General features: G+C 39.6%; 1 protein-coding gene, 1 long non-coding RNA gene and 1 other non-coding gene across 14 annotated transcripts in view; 1 reads left to right on the top strand and 2 right to left on the bottom strand.

Moving 5' to 3' along the window:
- Positions 1-834: 834 nt before the first annotated feature.
- Positions 835-19,957, bottom strand: part of LOC123614609 (uncharacterized) — a 93,941-nt gene continuing 74,818 nt past the window's right edge. For 6 of the 9 annotated variants that reach the window (XR_012509034.1, XR_012509032.1, XR_012509029.1 and 3 more), the window contains 3 exons: positions 10,364-10,467; positions 4,048-4,234; positions 835-1,637 (listed from right to left, as the gene is read on the bottom strand). This is a non-coding gene — a long non-coding RNA (uncharacterized LOC123614609). Of the gene's footprint in view, positions 1,638-3,258; positions 3,577-4,047; positions 4,235-10,363; positions 10,468-19,957 lie in introns of all 9 variants that reach the window. The other 3 variants (XR_012509027.1, XR_012509033.1, XR_012509030.1) reach the window with 3 other exon arrangements.
- On the top strand, positions 3,284-19,363 carry LOC105062852 (uncharacterized). 4 transcript variants are annotated; one of them, XM_045510876.2, is made up of 7 exons: positions 3,284-3,482; positions 4,209-4,283; positions 6,954-7,033; positions 7,582-7,669; positions 9,184-9,310; positions 10,413-10,508; positions 11,819-19,363. In XM_045510876.2, exons 4-7 carry the CDS (start codon positions 7,661-7,663, stop codon positions 13,933-13,935), a joined length of 2,349 nt encoding a protein of 782 aa, XP_045366832.1. In that variant the 5' UTR covers positions 3,284-3,482; positions 4,209-4,283; positions 6,954-7,033; positions 7,582-7,660; the 3' UTR covers positions 13,936-19,363. The 4 variants fall into 4 exon arrangements, with proteins under 4 accessions (XP_045366832.1, XP_010945548.1, XP_010945549.3 ...); XM_010947247.3 differs by lacking the exon at positions 6,954-7,033 and having other exon boundaries at positions 3,371-3,482; XM_010947246.3 differs by lacking the exons at positions 6,954-7,033; positions 7,582-7,669.
- Positions 7,789-7,861, bottom strand: TRNAT-GGU (transfer RNA threonine (anticodon GGU)). Its single transcript has one exon. It is a non-coding gene; the product is annotated as a tRNA-Thr (tRNA).

The raw sequence follows: 19,957 nt of genomic DNA, 5'->3' as shown, positions 1-19,957 counted from the left end.
CAAAAGCATATAATTTAGAAAGATGGAAGTAAATTTCAAAAGAAATGAGAGGATGGGAAGTCATTGCCTCTTGGAAGTAGACAGGGAACTACGGGGTGAGGGTGCCATGGGAATGCTTTTTGTTACACACCTTATACACAGTTGACCTTTCAAATTAGGTACTTAAAACAACAACACAAAACTATAGGAGGAAAAAAAAGGATTTTGCAAGTCAGTTGGTATTTGGAAGGAGGAGGGTAAAGGAAGGAAATTGCTAAAGTGACAAAACACATCCTAAATATCAGCGATAAAGGGCAAAAAGTCTGGGAAGAGAACAGAACCATGTACCCCAGAAATGACAGCAGACCAGAGTGAGCCTAAAACTCTAACTGGCAAGAAGTAGCAGCCACTCACATTAGCTGGGAGAGGGGGTATTTGGTATATTTTGTGGGTTGCCTAGCAAACTTGTTTTTGCCTGTTCTTAGACAAAATTATTAAGTGGCCTCCCATCATTATGGTCTCAGAGTGACTTTGATGTTGGTGTTCTGTGAGACTGTTTATGTCCAACTGGAGAATAACATGGCCTAGCTGTGAGCACCAGGCCAGCTTTCAATACCAGTGAGGCCTACCTGTAAGTGTGAGGTGAGTTCCTGGATGTCAGGGGCTGCTTTTTTCTGTTCTCAATTACATGCTACTGTGTGAAGAGGGAAAAAGTAAAGCCAGTTTGCTGAACAGCCCAGGCACCAGTACATTTTGGAAGTGGAGTTTTTAAAGCAAGTGTTTCCCTGCCAAGGGAGACATGTATCCCTTTTCTCTGTTCCACTCTGCAAAGACAAGAGGAAGAAAAAACTTAAATATATGTAAATGTTTTTATTTGTTTTTAATTGTAAAAATAATACACATAAAAGTGCCCAAAATATAAATGTATGATGTAACAACTTATTATAAATAGAACACTTGTGTAAGCATCATCCAAAGAGCAGGCAGTAGGTTTCCACTGAGAAGGAGATTCCTGAACAACTGTTTGCCCACAGGCAGTGATGATCCTTTGTGTGAATACATCTTCTGCAGTTACTGCCATGGTGAGTGAACCCCAGCTTGATACAGCAACAGCTGGACACATGTCGACTGTTTCCCCAGGTTTCATGTATTCTTCAGTAACATTTCCTTTGAGGACAACCAGAATCTGTTAGCATATCTCAGATGAGACTACAATCTGTGTACTGCTACGTTGTTAAAAAGGACTCTGTTGATCAAAAATGACTCTGTACCAGTACAACAACATGACAAATGTCACCACTGTCTGCACAAACCAGAAGCCATGTCTGATGGCACAGACCACACCACAGCCATCCCAGAAGACTCAAACACCGTCTTCCATGTCAGCCTCAGAGGGAAAGGAAGATGATGAAGCAGAAGCAGCAGCCAGAAGAAGATGGTGCTCAACGCCACGATGACTGCATCACTTTTTTTTTTTACTTCTCCTCACAAATTATCCCTAAACATTACTTGGACATTTTGCCGTTTCTTCAGGATCTTAAGATATATATGTTGTCTTATGTGATAGGACTGGGGGCTCCAGTGGAACGCTCAGCACGCTGACTCCTCCTGCTGAAGCAGGGACACAACAGGCCAGGCAGATGCTGGAACCCAGAGCCCTGAAAGGGAGAGCAGGGTTCTCCGCATAAGTGAGCTCGGTGACCTCCGCAAACCAGAACCTTCTTATTTTTATTTTTATATCAATCCATATAGACAATAGTGAATTCATACATTACAGCTAGTTTCAACCTACCATCACAAGGGTCACTCTAGTTCGCTCCTTTTCCATGTCTCTACTTCCCCGCTGACAGGGAGAAGCCTGCCTGCTCCCGCTGCCCTTCATATATTTACTAACTTGATAAGCACCTTCACCCCCATCGTGTATAACAGACTCCAATAACTCTGCCACCCCGCCCCCATGCTTTTTTCACCCTACTTGGGTTCTGACACTCATCGCCTCCTGTTCAACCAACATGAATGTTTCCAACACCCCCATTTAGGTTCCAACACCCAATACTGGACAGTACCCATTCCCAGAAGCCATCTTCACCCTGCTTGGGCTCTGAAATACCATTCAGAGCCTTCCTCCTGTGTGGACACCCTCCTTATCCTGGTTAGGCTGACACCATGATAGTCTTTTCCACCACTTGGAATGCCCCCTTAGTAAGCCTGGTCACCCTGCACCAAGCCATCCCTGCATGGACACCTTCCTCATCCTGCTCAAGCTCCAAGACTCTGCTCTGAGCCCACCTTATGGCTTTAGGACTGAATTCTTCAAAAAAGGAGAGGAAAAGCAAAATGTGTTATCATCTGACTTAAATTGTGGCCTATCCTACAGCACACTGCCTTCCCAAGCATAAAGCTATTTCCTCATTCAAGGTTCTCAAATTTATCTGCCAGGGACCCCTAACAGCACAGAAGAATGGAGAGGATTCCTTCATATTTTAAAAAAGTTACTATAATTTACATTTTTCTCCATGAAAAAATTCATCTTATTTCCTACAAAAAGGCAAAATTATTCGACAGATTGGAAATCTTTGGTCCAAATCTTGAAATAAAGCTGAAGCTGCAGGAAGATGCAACGTATTCTCATATGATAAGCCTATGGCTGCACACGATCACACATAGCACACACACCCAGTCATGAGGCCACTGGCACCCGTGATGTCCCACACGCATTCAGGATCACACAGATCCACCTTCACACGGCCTCGCTTGCACCTGGCCGCTCAACCACTCCAGTCACACAGCGCCCCGCACACACCGCCCATCACACCCGAATCACCCGGGTCTCAGTCCCGCACAGCCACAATCTCCCACCGTGCCTCTCACCTCACTGCTCAGTCACGAATCACATTCCCAGGCTACTTTCTCTGGCCTCCCTCCAGTCAGGCGCCGCTGCAGGCACACACCGTCTCGCACCCAAAGAATTACACACACGCAGAAGCAAGACTCACTCTCGGACAAAGAGGCGCGGTCGGTCCCGCAGCGCTCACACATACACACACGCTCACGAGGCCGGGGACCGAGGGCCACGCACCGTTCTCAACGGTACACCTGCAAAGCTCCCGCCGCAATCTAGGCGCAGGGACTCCCTCGGGGAAGAAACTGACAGAAGACACTTCGCACGCGCCCGGCCTCACGGTGGCACCCATGGGTGCACTGCGCGGGCCAGCCCTCTGGGGTCCGGCGAGGCGGCACAGCCCACACAGCCCCCGGCGGCCAGTTCTCTCAGCTTACCTTACTGCGCGTGTCCGCGGATCTGGCGGTGGGAGACGGCAGCAGCCGGGTCCGCGCGCGCCTGCGCCTGCGCACTCTGAGCACAAGCCCACCAGCCGTGGACTACATTTCCCAGAAGCCCCGGCGGTGTTAGTCTCGAACCCTGAGGGCCCCCAACCGTGCGTTCTGGGTGGCTCAGCCCCCGCCCGGGAGTTGGTGGAAGCCTGGGAAGAAGTCTGTGCTAGGTGAGCTGGAGCAGTACTCGTCTCGGGTAGGGATGGGATGGAGCTGCCATCCAAAGCGAGAAGCCCAGGGGGCATCGTGCCCGGAGCCTCAGGCCTGTGCGGGCAGGAGGAGCAGAGGAGGGGGATTGCGTGATAGGGAGTGTGTCAGGGTGTGTGTGTGTGTGTGTGTGTGTGTGTGTGTGTGTGTGTGTGTGTGTGTGTGTGTGTGTGTGTGTGTGTGTGTGTGTACAGCGCGCGCGCCCACGCTTGCCAGGACCGAGGCAGGCCTCCTGATTGTGGGCGCGGCTCAGTGGTGGTGTCCCTAACCCACGTTCCTACTACCTTCCCTTCCCTCCCATCTCAGGTCCCAGTGTCTGCACAGAGCTATGTCCCCAAGAGGAAAGTCAAATGTTGAACCCTAGAATGAAGGTTCTCAGCAAGAAGGCAGAGTCCTGGTTTTGGGGTGGGACTTTTAGAGCTAGAAGTGTCTCCAAGACAGACTCCTGGGACGAAATGATGGCAGGGCTCCCTACTTAGCGGCGCTGTGGGTGCTGCTACATTTTTCAGAACCTCAGTAGTCCCATACCTCTGATCCTCGGAATCTGCTGTGAATTCAAAGGCGGGTTCCAGCCTCCCTCTTCCATCTGGTTATATGTGCGAGGTCAGGACTGATGGGGCTCTGGAAGGGACATTCTCCGTCTGAGTCCCAAGAAAAGCCTGATGTCTCATGATTTTCTTCTACCCCAGTCCTGCCATTCTCCAAAAGAAGGATCCTGAGGAGGACAGAAAAATTGTTGTTGCACATCTAAAAGTACAGATCAGGTGAGTTTCTATTTCCTCTTTGTTCATAAGTGCATTTTTGTTTTTGAAACATGGAAACATTTGCTTTTATTTTCCTGAAATGTCCAGTGGCCTATTCTAGGCCTTCCTTTCCAGTGAATGAGGGGTCAGGCAGGTGAATCTCATTCACTTTTTTGTAGTAATAAGAAATACTCATCCTGGAGTCTAAAGTTAAGCTTTGTTTTATTGAGATTAATATTTAGGTGGAATCACCTCATTCGTCTTCTCCAGAACCTCAGTTTAAAGCAATGCAGTATCAGAGGTGGTTTGACTGGTGTCAGTAAGTGAGTGACATGGGCATCTACTTTTTAAGGATTTAGAAACAGAAATGTGAATTCAGGTTTGAGCCCTGCCATCATGGGCAGGGATTTTTTCCAAGGAATCAATGGGTTTGGATTTACGTTTATAAAGAGTTTGTCAAAAGAAAAAAACACATGTAATGAGTAAAGTAATATTCGTTGTGATGAACAATAATACTTAAATTTTATATGAATGTCATTTACTAATATTGGGGTTCAGAGACATTTTACAAGGGTTATATCCAAAGTGATATTTCAGTTGATTATTTAGTGGAGGAGAAAGAGAACGAAACACTGTTCTGTCTGCTTTGCCCAAATTTTATTTAGTTTGCAGATGCCCCTCACCTGACATGTCCGTTCAGAACAGAATCTTGTCAGTAAAAAGGTCTTATTGTTTTAAGAAGAATGTTCAAAAATTGGTAGGCTTTACTTATAATGGTCACATTGATTGCCTTACTATTCCCACACATGTCAAACTGAATGATTCAAGACTTTAAAATATTTTAAAATTGAGTATCAATTTATTGTATACTTAATTGGAATTAATGGTCATTTTTGGAAAAAAACAGTTACTCAGTTATATTACTTGAGGGACTTATTAAAAAGAAACTAAAACTAGCACCAGCATCACTATTAATATTTGGGGGAGGTTTATTTTAGCAAAATTTTTCTGTGCACCTGTGTATGTGCTTGTGTGTGGGTGTGTGTGTTTGTGTGCAGAATAGAAATTGTTCTAATTGAACATTTAAAGGACACAGACTATCCAATTCCTATTTAGAAAAATTATTTCTAACATAGTTTCTTTCTTTTCCTTTCTGGTGGGGGTCAGTTATCAGGTTTACTTATTTATCTTTTTAATTTATTTTTTTTTAAATGGCAGTACTGAGGATTGAACCCAGGACCTCGTGCATACTAGGCACTCTACCACTGAGCTATACCCTCCCCCGACCATAGGTACCTCCATGAATATAGGAAGAAGAGGAAAATGCCAATGAACCCCTCTAGTTTGATAAACCTTCCAAGTATTTACACCTCCAGATTTACACCATTTAGGGTTATGTAAATCAGTTAAGAGTAATTATTATGGCACAGTTGTCAAATAAGGTAGCCCTTCAGGATGACACTTTTCTAGATTTTTAAGGTTGCTTTCACAGGACATCACAATACCCTCCCCAGTCCACATATCTTTTAATGCAAGTAAAATTTGTAAGACAGATTTATAATAGTACAAAACAGAATAAGATGGTAATAACTATAAATATTCATGTACATCTTTACATAGGATGGGAGAATGAGATTGAATCCCTTATTAAAGTTCTCCATTTAAGGCATTATTAGGTTCTTTCTGTTAGTTTTATGTTGAAGAATGGTGTCTCATCTTTGGTAGCTGCAGGGACAATGAGTGATTTCTTGGTTAGCTTTCTAAGAATTGTTTGGCTAATATTGTTAAAAATATTTGCATTTCCAAAATTGGCTCTAAAATATTTAAGATGTCCTTATAAAGAAGAGTGGGTTTGAGCCTCAAATTTTACCATAAAAAAGAAAATAGAAAATAATTTTATCTAATAATATGTAATTCTTATTAAAATATAGGACATTACATGTCCTTTAATACTATCTAATTTAGTAATTATATGTCATTAAGTGGTATATATGTACTATCCCAATCTTCATGACAGCTGTAGGAGATAGGTGCTATTTTTACCCTTTGTTTATCAATCAATAAACTGAAAAGTTAGTAGCTGTCAAAGATTCACATTCTACAAGTCTGACAGCAGAGTCTGTGTTATTAATGACATTATAATCCCTCCCATAGTTTTAGAGACTTCTTTAATTTGCCTGTATCAATAAGTAATTCATCATGATTGTCTTTCTCCAACAATAAATATGGACCAGTATAATCTGTATTAATAAGGCCTTAGAGTGCCATCACAGCTGACTAGATTTATTTAACCTGTTGCCTCCTGTAGCTGTAGTTCTGTTAGAAATATAACCTCAGTTAGTTATTCTAACATCTTGTGCATGTATCTTAATGTGAGTTTATAGCCATTTCCTAAGAAAAAACTGCCTAAAAATGGAATTTTAGTCAAAGATCAGACATAAAGGCTCATAGTATGCTGAATCTTGTGATAGTAACTAGAGGAATACAAGCACTGAAAGCATTGTTACTGCCGTTAAGTTTCTTGTAATACAGCACATAATATAAAATCAGAATAGACTGAATAAGCATGAGATAGGAGGTAATAAAGCCATCTGGGGAAATTCAGGTCACATGCCTTGGGAGTTCATAGGAAGGAGATGTTATTTCTCTAGCTATCTCTGTCAGTTTTTGACCAAATTATTCTGAACTCAGGGGACCTCCGTGGCGATAAATGGATTTTATGCTGTATGCTTCATACCAGCTCTGTCCAGTAGAACTTTCTGTGATGATGGGTATGTTCTGTATCTACATTTTCCAAAATGGTAACTACTAGCCACATCAGCAACTAAAATGTGGCTGGTGCAACAGAGGAACTGAACTGAACTTTTAATTTTATTTCATTTAAAATTTGATTTGATTTAAATAGCCAAGTGTGGCTGTTGGCTATCATACTGGACTGCACAACTTCTTATCTTACAGTTTTTATTCTAATTATGTTAGACTCAAAGTGAGACTAATGGGACAGTTGCAGATCAACATCATCAGAAATTTGGGTGAACTAGAGACCCTTCTGCTAGAGTGCCTGGCCTGGCTGCATGCAGGAGGCCTCTGCACAAAAAGGCCTGTGTCTACACTGGTGCAGGTGGTTCCCTGTGGTATAGTGAGGACTTGGCTTCATCCAAACTCCCTCTTGTCTCTCCTGATTTGTATGTGGGGCACTGTGGGGATGGAAGTAGAAAGAAGGCAAAACAGGATGATATTAACTTGGATTATATTAATGTAAGTCATTTGGGGATTTCTGAGACACACCTGGTCACAAAGTCTCTTGTTCCTCCCTCAGCCCTGGCTTCTCTGTACTCTGTGCTTTTCCAGTGGAGAGAGCCCAAAGAGGACTAACAAGGTCTTGCAGGGCTATAACCATGGCCTATGTAAGTTCACATTTCTCCTCCTTGAAATGCTGTGGTTTTGAATTCATGTGATCATTTTCTTTTTTGGGGAGGGAGCGGGGGAAAGGTAATTAGGTTTGTTTGTTTGTTTGTTTATTTAATGGAGGTACTGGGGATTGAACCCAAGACCTTGTGCTTACCAAGCATGCGCTCTACCACTGAGCTATATCCTCCCCACCCCTTTGTGATCATTTTTATTATCCTGAGACTTCTTCCTAAGACAACCCTATTGCTGCAGCTGCTTGCTCGCTAGTTACCCCAATCACAGTGAAGGATGGTGTCACACAATCTAGTCTTCTCATTTGCCTCTCTTGTCTCTTCCTGTGTCCACTAATTCATCACCTCTCCAAGTACTCAGTCTCTCTCAGGAGCATTGATGGAGCTGTGATGGGTGAAGTTGCTTGAGTGAAATACTTGAATTTCCCTCGTTAGAGTCATGATTCCATGAAAGAGATGACAGTCCCATTAGACTTGAGACTTGCAGGTTGATAAGATGGAATTTCGTGTTGAGAGTTCTGCATGTGTGAAATCTCATTCCTTGAGAGGCTTATAGGACTAGATTGGAGTGTGATGGAGGGCCTGCTTGTGGGGATTTCAGGGATCTATCCAGGGGTACCCAGAGGAATGAACAACAGGACAAAGGTCACTTTTGTGAAGAGGTTGTGCTGGTCTCTGGTGACATCTTCATCAGCATCCTCCAGCTCCGGGTCAAGACAAGCATCCTGGGGGATGGTGGTGACAGCAGATAGGAGAACCCTCTAGATCCTGAGTGGGAAATGAAGAGAGGCTAACGTGTTTAGGGGAGCCCTCACACACTTTGTACAACCTAAATGCCTAAATGTGACAGAAAGATTCGTCTGACATAATCACAAGATAGATGATTAGCCAGATAGTAAATAAATTAACTAAAGGTTTTGTCACTTGTTTTTGTTTTTAACATTTTCTTATTGAGTAATAGTCATTTTACAATGCTGTGTGTCATTTGTTAAACAGGGAAAATGCTTATGACATTACATAATGATAAACCTGAATTTTGTTGAAATCAAATGTCAGTCAAGTCCTACTTTCTAGGCCACAGATTTTAGAGTGCTTTTGGGGAAAAACAATGCATTACTTCTTTTTAAAATAAAGTTTCTTGAAGGGAAAAGAGAATGGAACTCACGTTTATTCAGTGCTTAAAATGCAGGCATGTGATAGGCAATGTGCCTATTTATCTGAGTTAATTTCACTGGGAAACTTTGAAAACTACTTTATTCATTCCCAGAACCATGTTATCCCATGGTATACAGGACCTTTTGTTCATACCAAGAGTATCCTTTAAAAGCAGATAGCACTCCACTTTAGAAATAACTGATTTTCTTACTCTTCCCTGCATGTCACGAGCTTGAACCCCAGTTTACTGCTTGCTGTATTATTGCCTCTTTCCTGCAAAGTGGCTTTCCATCTTAAAAATACATTTAAAACAATGTTTACAATACATGGGTCTGTCATTTCAGATGTCCTTGGCATTCAAGGATGTGGCCATAGACCTCTCCCAGGAGGAGTGGGAGTGCCTGGACCATGATCAGAGGACTTTGTACAGGGATGTGATGTTGGAGAACTATAGCAACTTGGTCTCATTAGGTAAGGGTATCTGTGCAGATAAGTTACATCTGTTTTTTGGAATATCAGTTTTCTCCATTGTTGAATTTCAGAGCTCTAGCTGAACGTCTTTTAAAGTACAAGCTGAATGTCTGCCCCCTATTTCGAAAGAAATGGTTCCAACATTATTGGGTTGGAAATGGGCCCATGTGTTAAGCACCATCTTCCCCACCCTTCAGTGACCTTCACTCCTCTCTCTGGCCCTTCCTACAGTTGTCTCTTTTTCTTTTCTTCTTCTTCTTCTTTTTTTTTTTTTTGCTTAGGTTTGTCTCTTTTTCTAAATGATTCCCAGTCTACAACATTTTCAGAGAAGCCAGGTTTCATACAATGTGTATGCTCAGAATTCCTATAGCTGCTCTGTGTTCATGTCTGGCCCTTCTGCAGACAGATTAGCTAGTCTCAGGGTTCTGCATTTTTCGATCATCAAATGAGCCTCTACAGTTTATATAGTGGTGGACTGGGTTAACAACATCCATTTAAAACTCAAGCAAACACATCCCATCCTTAAAAGAGACATAGTCTCTTTAACCTACTTTGTGGTTGAAAATTCTAGTCTGAATTTTATATTTTCTTTTGAAAGAATTCTAAGGAAGAAGTTGGAAGTATTTTAGGAAACAGTATTTTTCTTTTAATAAACTAATGAGAACAACAACCAAAATAATACTGCATGTTAGGCATCCTTGTAAGCCCTTACATATATTAATTCATGTAATTCTCACAAATGCCCTATGAAGTAGGTAGTATTTACATTTGATAAAAGCATAACACATGGAAGGAGTAACACCTAGTGGGTGACAGAAGACTTGAACCCAGGTCATGGGGCTCCAAGGTCTGTGTTCTCAACCTCTTTCTATACTGTCTTTAGACGCAGAGCAGACCTTTTCCCTCCCCATCTGGCCTCTTTAGTCCTCTGATCATGAGTCCATCTAAATGTCAATATTCTTCAATGACCTTTTTCATTTTAAAATATACAATTCAGATCTACAGTTTAATATAAATGTAACCAATTCTAGATTAAGACATTTTTGAACTTACGTTTTCTTTGTTTGTTCTAAATCCTGTGACATTTCTTTCCTGTGAGTAGGATGTTCCACTCCTAAGCCAGACGTGATTACTTTATTGGAGCAAGAGAAAGAGCCCTGGATGGTAATGAGAGAAGGAACGAGAAGTTGGTACACAGGTGAGTGATGGCAAATCAGGCGAGGGGGATGTCGTCACACATTATAGCCCCCTGGGTCAGGGAGAGGCACGCCCCTGAGATGTTTGGAAAGCTCCTTTCAAAAGTCCAAGGCCTGTGGAGTGAAGGCCTGAAATGTGGGAAAACATTAATATCCTCCAACATGACCTCCCAAAGGCACTTCATCTTTACCCCCATCTGCCATGCTCCTTGTTTCTCTTCTGTTTCCCTCCCATTTCAAAGAGGGAACTGCCTTCTTTCTTCCCCATTGAAACCATTTTACCTTTGTTTCCAAGTCCTCTTTTATAGTTATACCTCTGTTCACTTCTCCATTGCCTATGATTATGTTATTCAACACTTATTTCCTATTTACTTGAAACCAGCACTGTGCTCAAGTCCAGGCACTATTGACACAGGTTTCTATTGTCACGGAGGTGTTGATATTGTAGGAAGGGAGCTAGGTAGTAGAGATAAGTAAAGTAATATGTGATACTTTGTTTATCTGTGCTGATATGTTTGAATTGTATTCTAAGAGTAAAGAGAAACCTTAGGAAAAAGAATTAGGTACAGATTCTCAAAATGGTCTGCATCAAAATCATCTTATGAGAAAGATTAAAAATGCAGACATTCAGGACTTGATCCTATAGATTTTGATTCTGTTGGTCTGGGTCAGTGCCTGAAGAGCAGTATATGTAAGGAACTCGCCTACATCCACCCTAAGTAGGAGGACCACTGATTTAACTTGTTCCGCTAATCACTTATTTTACCTTCTTTTAGAGTCATATTATTTTCTGAAGTCTTATGCCTTCTTTCAAATTGCTCTACAATAATCTAGCGTTTTCTCAGTCAGATTCAGGCAAACTAAGGCCCATGGGCCAAACAGCTCACCATCTGCTTTTGTATGGCTCAGGGGCTAAAACCAGTTTTTACATTTTTACTGGATGAAAAAAAAAATCAAACAAATATTTTGTGACACATAAAAATTTTGTGAAATTCAAATTTGTGTCCATAAATAAAGTGGTATTACAACATAGCTACACTTATTCAATTACATTTTGTCTGTGACTGCCTTTGAGCTGTAACAGCATAGCTGAGTAATTGTAACAAACACCATGTGCCCTACGAAGGCTACAATTTTTACTCTCTGGCCCTTTACCGAAAAAAGTTTGCCGAACCCTGCTCTGAACCTTTACTTCTAATGTGTGTTGTTTTAGTTTGCCTTTCATTTCAACTATGAGATGCAATCCCTTATTCCACCTTCAATATAGAAAAATCCCATCACAGCATTTGTTCCTTTTTGCTTTTTTTTTCAGACTTGGAGTCTAAGTATGTCACCAAGGAGTTATTTCCAGAAAAGGATATTTGTGAACTATATTTATCTCAGTTGCAGACAATGGACAAAAGTAAAACTTACACCCATGAGGACACCATTTTCAGAAGTGATTTGCAGTGTAAACATGAGTTGGAGAGACAAAAGGGACATCAAATGAAATGTGTTAGTCAAATGATAATCCAAAAACATACATCTCTTCCACTACATCAGAAGATTCATGCTAGAGAGAAATCATACGAATGTAAGGAATGTTGCAAGGCTTTTAGACAGCAGTCATACCTTATTCAACATCTGAGAATTCATACCGGTGAGAGACCCTATAAATGTCAGGAATGTGGGAAGGCCTTTTGTCGTATGGGGGACCTTCGAGTACATCAGACAATTCATGGTGGAGAGAGACCCTATGAATGTAACGATTGTGGGAAGACCTTTAGACTTCATTACCACCTTACTGAACATCAGAGAATACATTCTGGTGTGAAACCCTATGAGTGTAAAGAATGTGGGAAGGCCTTTAGTCGTGTTCGAGACCTTAGAGTACATCAGACAATTCATGCTGGGGAGAGGCCTTATGAATGTAAAGAATGTGGGAAGGCCTTTAGACTTCATTATCAACTTACTGAACATCAGAGAATTCATACAGGTGAGAGGCCTTATGAATGTAAGATTTGTGGAAAGACCTTTAGGGTACAACGACATATTAGTCAACATCAGAAGATTCATACTGGTGTAAAACCCTATAAATGTAATGAGTGTGGGAAGGCCTTCAGTCATGGCTCATACCTTGTTCATCATCAGAAAATTCATACTGGTGACAAACCCTATGAATGTAAAGAATGTGGTAAGTCCTTTAGTTTTCATGCGGAACTTACTCGACATCATAGGATTCATACTGGTGAGAAACCCTATGAATGTAAGGAATGTGGAAAAGCCTTTCGTCTCCAAACAGAATTGACTCGGCATTGTAGAATTCATACTGGGGAGAAACCCTACAATTGTAAGGAATGTGGGAAGGCCTTTATTTGTGGCTATCAACTTACTTTACATCTTAGAGCTCATACCGGTGAGATTCCCTATGAATGCAAGGAATGTGGGAAAACCTTCAGTAGTCAGTATCATCTTACCCAACATTACAGAATTCATACTGGTGAGAAACCCTATGGATGTAAAGAATGCGGGAAGGCCTTTCGTCTTCAAGCAGAACTGACTCGACATCACAGGATTCATACTTGTGAGAAACCCTATGAATGTAAGGAATGTGGGAAGGCCTTTATTCGTAGCAATCAACTTATTTCACACCAGCGAATTCACAACAGTGAGAATACCTATGAATGCAAGGAGTGTGGGAAGACTTTTAGTCGTCGCTACAATCTCACTCAACATTATAAAGTTCATACTGGTGAAAAACCCTATGTATGTAAAGAATGTGGAAAGGCCTTTCGCTTTCAAACAGAAGTTACTCAGCATCACAGAATTCATACTGGTGAAAAACCCTACAAATGTCAGGAATGTGGGAAAGCCTTTATTCGTAGCAATCATCTTTCTCAACACCACAGAATTCATACTGGTGAGAAACCCTATGAATGTAAAGAATGTGGGAAGGCCTTTAGTCGTCACTATCACCTTACTCAACATCACAGAATCCATACCGGAGAGAAACCCTACACATGTAATGAATGTGGGGATGCTTTTATTTGTAGTTATCAACTTACCTTACATCAAAGAATTCACACTGGTGAGATTCCCTATGAATGTAAGGAATGTGGAAAGACTTTTAGTCGCCGGTATCACCTCACTCAACATTTTAGACTTCACACTGGTGAGAAACCTTATGGGTGTAAAGAATGCGGGAATGCCTTTCGTCTTCAAGCAGAACTTACTCGACATCACACAGTTCATACTGGTGAGAAACCCTATAAGTGTAAAGAATGTGGGAAAGCCTTTAGTGTTAATTCAGAACTCACACGACATCACAGAATTCATACTGGTGAGAAACCCTATAAATGTAAAGAATGTGGGAAAGCCTTTATTCGTAGTGATCAACTCACTTTACATCAGAGAAATCATATTAGTGAGGAAACCCTATGCATAATGTAAAAAGGATACAGTGGCCTTTAGAAAATGCCTTTTATAACAACAGTAAATACATATTTGATTTAAGAAAAATTTTGCTTGTTAGGGAACATGTGGGAATCCCTTTTGCTTCATGCTCAAAACTGAACTGAGAAATAGTTTTACACTATCTATCTATCTATCTATCTATCTATCTATCTATCTATCTGTCTATCTATCTATCTATCTATCTAGATTTAAAGGGCTTGAAAAATTGTAGCATTACCCAGTCTTGGTTAACTTTTGCAGACTGATACTGGTACAGTGCACGCAAACCAAGATGAAGGATGTCTTCCCCCCAAAAAAACTGTTGTTGACCAATACTTTGCTAAGAACAATGAAATTGGGTAACCATGAAAAATGAAATTGAAAGACAAACAGACGTACAAAATGAAAGTCCCAATTTTTTATGACTGGATTTAACAGACATAAATTAGTTCTGTTGTGTTTATGTAAATGTCTCTAAATGTTTGCTCTCAGTGTTTGTACCTTAACTCATGGCAGACCAGAAGCAAACAATCTGTGGACCAGCATCAGTACGTGGACCACACTTTATATAGCATTATAACAGAAAATAATTCTGTTAATGTAACAGATGTGGGGAAAGATGTTAGCCATAGCGTATCTTTACTGTAATTCTCATAATTCCACCTCTGCCTGTGTGGTATTGGCAAAACACTCCTCCCTTCTGTGCCTCAATTTTAAAGAGGTAACTAGAATATCTACCTAATAGTACTTTTGTTAAGGATGAAGTGTTAATAAAAAACAAAACCTATAGAAGAGAATGTGTTTATATGCATTATTTTTATCAATAGTGATATTAGGTAAATTCACGTGAGAGGATGACCCTATGAATGTAAAGAATTTGTAAAAACTGCCCATTACCTTTTACTTCTTAAATGAATAATTATGGATAAAATCTAGTAACACAAACTTTCATTCCTAAAAACAGCACTCATTTCTGAAAACTAAGGTGAGAAAGAAATCTCCAGAACTGATGAATGTGGACATTAAGAGAGTAAAGCGTTTGAAGAATCAGGGAGAGCTGTAATGTTTTTTCTTTTATAAAAGAAACATGTAACATGTCCTTAAGCAGACATATTACAGTCTGCTTTTTCTGCCCCAAATTCATGATAAATTTGAAAGTAACAATGAAAAAGGCCACTGTCCACTTGGAAAAAAATAAAAGAATAGTACAATAAATGCTGGTATGCCTTCTCTAGATTCAGTTATTATTAATATGTTGTCATATTTGGTTTGCTTCTGTATATTTTTGATATATATTTGCTGTAGTATTTGATGGTAAATTATAGACATCATGACATTACACCTTTCTACATATATCATGCAATGCCTAAGAATAAAAGTTGTGTTCTACTTAATCACTATATAACTGCACACCTAAGGATATTAACAGCAATTCCACAATCCATAATATTACAGACAGATAACCAGTGCCTTAACCCAACATATCGGAAAGAGTGTCTCTGGGAACAGTAGTATTTAATGGTACTTAAAAAATGTTCTGTGCTCACGGACTTAGGAAGTTCTGAATACTAAAAGCCCTTCTAGGGGAAAAAAAATGCTTGTTTTCAGGCTATCAAAGGACTTGAGTCCTACAATAAAGAAAATTTGTTGTTCTTTGTTTATCTTCTACTGTAACTCATACCTTACCAAGGAAGTCCCATTCACAATACCTAATACTGAAAATGCTGCCATAACCCCCCAAAAAGTGACCCCAACGGATGGACTGTCCAGATATCCTGGCAGATGCTTAGCTATGTTGAGAAAGGAAGTGCATGACATACTTCTCTGCTGCTCACATCTTCCTCTGCAGTCAGCTGCTTGCTAACCGAATGTAGGGCTGATACTTTTCTACAAAATTAAAACCCACTTGGTCCAGTTTTTTATATGAACAAAGCATAATGTATTTAAAACATCTTTTTTTTTTTTAGTGTTTAGGTTTAGCAATTTTTCACTATTTCAGATATACTTCAGTGAATATCCTTGTCTGTGACATTGGTTGGTGTGAGCTGGAATGTCTCTCATTCTATACATGTGGGAGTAGACTTGAGCATACATTTTATACTCTTTCCGTTATGTTAGATATTGCTGAATTGCTCATGGGTTACGTACACTTCCAGTTGTACTAGATATTGCCAGATAGTTCTCTTAGACTCCTATCAAATTGAGTATTCCAACATCCTCACCTTAGATATATGTTTTAATATATTTTTTCATAAATTTCAATTTTAATTGAGCGTATTTTTCAAACATGTTTCTTGGCCAATCATTATTTCTTTTCTTTGACTTTCCTATTCTTGACTTTCTCCGTTATTTTTGTTCTTTTGTTTGTTTGTTTGCTTGTTTTCTAATTGACTTGAATGTCATTCTGGATACTTCATTTGCTATTTTGATGCAAATATTTTCTACATTTAATATAGCATTAGTTATGTAACCACTGAACACTCATTCTATTTTTATTGGACAGAATTTTAGGTTATAAGTTGTATAATCTACATATTAACAAATTTAAGTTATTTTTCAGTATTTATATTTGTTATACTGTTTACTCTTCTTGCAATAGCTTGAGAAAAGGTCAGATATTATGGTGATAGCAGTCATCAGTTTCTTCAAATTTAATGGAAATTTCCCAACATTTAATGATTTTCTACAGTGTTCACTCTGTGGATAAATTCTCTTTGTTGCCTCTACTAATCTCCTTCAATATATGTAGGGGACCAGAGGATACCTACTTTGGTTGGTAGTGACTGCTGAATTTTGTCCAAGACCATCTTGTTATCTGTTGATATAATCTTATGATTTTCACTTTAAATTTACTGAAATATTGATTTGTTTATTAAATTTTAAACAATTCTTGTATATATTGTGATTTTTGTCATACTGCTGGAACCATTTGGTAATATATAGAATTTTTCTACCTATAATCATTTGTGAGACATTATTACAGTTTCCTTTTTCTTTTATTGGTAAGATTTTGGAATTATGATTAACTTCTTTAAAAAACAGAAGGAGCTTGTTTTTAAAATATAATGTGTTTTTGTATATTGGCTTTGTATTTTATGACCTTGCTATAAATTCACTTAGTTCTAGAAGGGTTCATTTTTTTAAAGATTACTTAAGAGTTTTCTATAAACACAATCAAGACATATTTGAAGATAGTTCCTTTTTCATTTTCATTTTCTTTTACGTCCTCCACTTGCCTTATCACACTGGCTAGGACAGTGTTGCATAGAAGCACCCAGAGAGGACCTTGTTTCTGACTTTAGGAAAAAAGTATTCAATACCTTGGGAAATGTATGGTTATGCAGAGAGAAACTGGAAAGTTTTTTACAGTTTAGTATACCCACAGTTCCCTGGGGAGAATATAGCAGGTCATGCAGGATCATACTCTAGGGAAGCATCAGGGTCATACACAAGGCAGAGGGAGAGAGAACTGTGCATAAGCACCTTTATTGTGGTTTCTGTGGAAAAGAATGGACACAAGGTAAGGTAGTCATGCTTATGAATGCTACTTTGAATAATTTCAGTAAGCTCTGGGGACTACAGTCTGTCCTTAGTTGTCTAGTACCTGGCTTTAGGGCAATAAGGGCAAAAGGATAGTGGCCTAGAGTGTGAGAACCCAATAAGGGAAGTGGTTAGGGTGTGAGAATTCTACCAAACATTTAGAGAAGAGTTAACAATAACCCTTTTCAAACTATTTCAAGATATTGAGGAGGTAGAAATGCATCCAAACTCATTCTACAAGGCCAACATCACCCTAATACCAAAACCAGACAAAGACACCACCAAAAAACAAAAAGAAAATGACATCACTGATGAACAATATTACTGACGAACAGTTACAACAGATCCTCACCAAAATTAGCAAACCGAATTCAATAACATATTAAAAGAATCATACACCAGGATCAAGTGTGATTTATCCAAGGAATGTAAGGAAGGTTCAATATCTGCAAATCAGTAAATCTGTTACAATACATTAACAAGTTGAAAAATAAAGATCATAGGATCCTCTGAACAGATGCAGAAAAAGCTGTTCACAAAATTCAACATCCATCTATGATTAAAAAAAAAAAACAACTCTCAACAAAGTGGGTGTGAGGGGAACATACTTCAACATAATAAAAAGGCCAAAAAGACAAACCAACAGTCAGCATCATACTCTAATGGTGAAAAGCCAAAAGCATTTTCTCTAAGATCAGGAATAAAACAAGGATGCCCACTCTCACCACTTTTATTCAACATATATTAGAAGTTCTAGACATAGCAAGTGGACAAGAAAAATAAATAAAAGGAATTCAAATTGGAAACGAAGAAGAAAAACTGTCACTGTTTGTAGATGATGTGATACAATACATAGAAAATCCTCAAGATGCCACCAAAAATCTATTAGAACTAATAAATGAATTCAGTAAAATTTCAGGATACAGAAATCTGTTGCATTTCTATCTACTAATGTACTATCAGAAAGAGAAATTTGAAAACAATCCCAGTTACAACTACATCAAAAAGAAAAAATTCCTAGGAATAAATCTAACCAAGAAGATAAAAGACCTATACTCAGAAAACTATAAGACATTGCTGAAAGAAACTGAAGTTGACACAAACAAGTAGAAAGAAAATTGTTCTTCTCACGAATTGGAAAAATTACTGTTCTTAAAATCACCATACTCACCAGGCAATCTACAAATTCAATGAAATCCCTATCAAAATACCAATGGCATTTTTCACAGAATTGGAACAAATAATTCTGAAATTTGTATGTAAACACAAAAGACCCTGAATAGCCATAACAATCTCAAGGAAGAAGAATAAAGCCGGAGGTATAGCACTTCCTAATTTCAAACTATACTACAAAGCTACAGTATTGTACTGGCACAAAAACAGACACATAAATCAGTTGGACTGCATAGAGAACCCAGAAATGAACCCACACTTACATGGAAAATTAATCTATGACAAAGGAGGCAAGAATATATAATAGGAAAAAGACAGCCTCTTCAACAAATAATGCTGGGAAAACTGGACAGCTACATGTAAAAGACTGAAATTGGAACATTTTCTTATGTTCTAATTTCAACGAATACAAATACAAAAATAAACTCAAAATGTATTAAAGGCTTAAATGTAAGCCCTGAAACCATAAAACTCCTCAAATAGAACATAAGCGGAAGACTCTTTGACATAAATCATAGCAATATTTTTTGGACCTTTCTCCTAAGACAAAACAAACAAAAGAAAAAATAAACAAATGGGACCCAATTAGCTGAAAAGCTTTTGCACAGAAAAAGAAACCACTGATATAAAGACTATCTACTGGGGATTTTCTGGTCAAGATGGTGGAGTAGCAGGACCATGAGCTCGCCTCTCCTTGCAACTACAACAAAACTACAATTGACTGCTAAACAACCAATGAGGGGAAAAAGACTGGAACCTAGCAATAAAAGATCTTCTTCAACTGAAAACATAAAGAGGGAACCACAGTGGGATAGTAGGAGGGGCGTGCTTGCAATATAATCAGGCCATTATCCCCCAAATGTGGGACCAACAAAGCTGAAAAATAATTAAGTCACAGAGGCCCTCCCACAGGAGTGAGAGCCCCACATCAGGCTCCCCAGCCTGGGGTTCTGGCAGTGGGAGGAGGAGACCCCAGGACATCTGGTTTTGAAGGCCAGTGGTGCTTAACTTCAGGAACCTCACGGGACAGAGACTTCATTCTTTTGGGAAATTTACACAGAATCTCACGTGCTCCAGGTCCAAGGGCAGAGGCAGTGATTTCATAGGAACCTGGGCCAGATCTGTCTGCTGGTTTTGCAAGGTTTCCTGAGGAGATAGGAGATGGCTGTGGCTCACCCAGGGTACATGAAAGCTGGTGGCAGATATTCCAAGTAAGTGTTCACCTACATGAGCTTTTCTGGAGGCTGACATCTTGATTGGATCATTACCACCAAGACCCAGTCCCACCCAACAGCCTGTAGGCTTA

This window comes from Camelus bactrianus, chromosome 9, assembly GCF_048773025.1.
Source record: "Camelus bactrianus isolate YW-2024 breed Bactrian camel chromosome 9, ASM4877302v1, whole genome shotgun sequence".
Lineage (NCBI taxonomy): Eukaryota > Metazoa > Chordata > Mammalia > Artiodactyla > Camelidae > Camelus > Camelus bactrianus.
The sequence above is the reverse complement of the archived record's forward strand: the minus strand, read 5'-3'. Positions and strand labels throughout refer to the sequence as shown.

What these genes read in the sequence shown, in the direction of transcription:
- LOC105062852 (XM_074369658.1), top strand. Translation starts at nt 4,189, where the DNA reads ATGATTTTCTTCTACCCCAGTCCTGCCATTCTCCAAAAGAAGGATCCT. An exon ending in CATCTAAAAGTACAGATCAG is followed by an intron (nt 4,284 to 7,581) that starts GTGAGTTTCTAT and finishes TTCCTCCCTCAG; the next exon opens with CCCTGGCTTCTCTGTACTCT. An exon ending in TAGCAACTTGGTCTCATTAG is followed by an intron (nt 9,311 to 10,412) that starts GTAAGGGTATCT and finishes TCCTGTGAGTAG; the next exon opens with GATGTTCCACTCCTAAGCCA.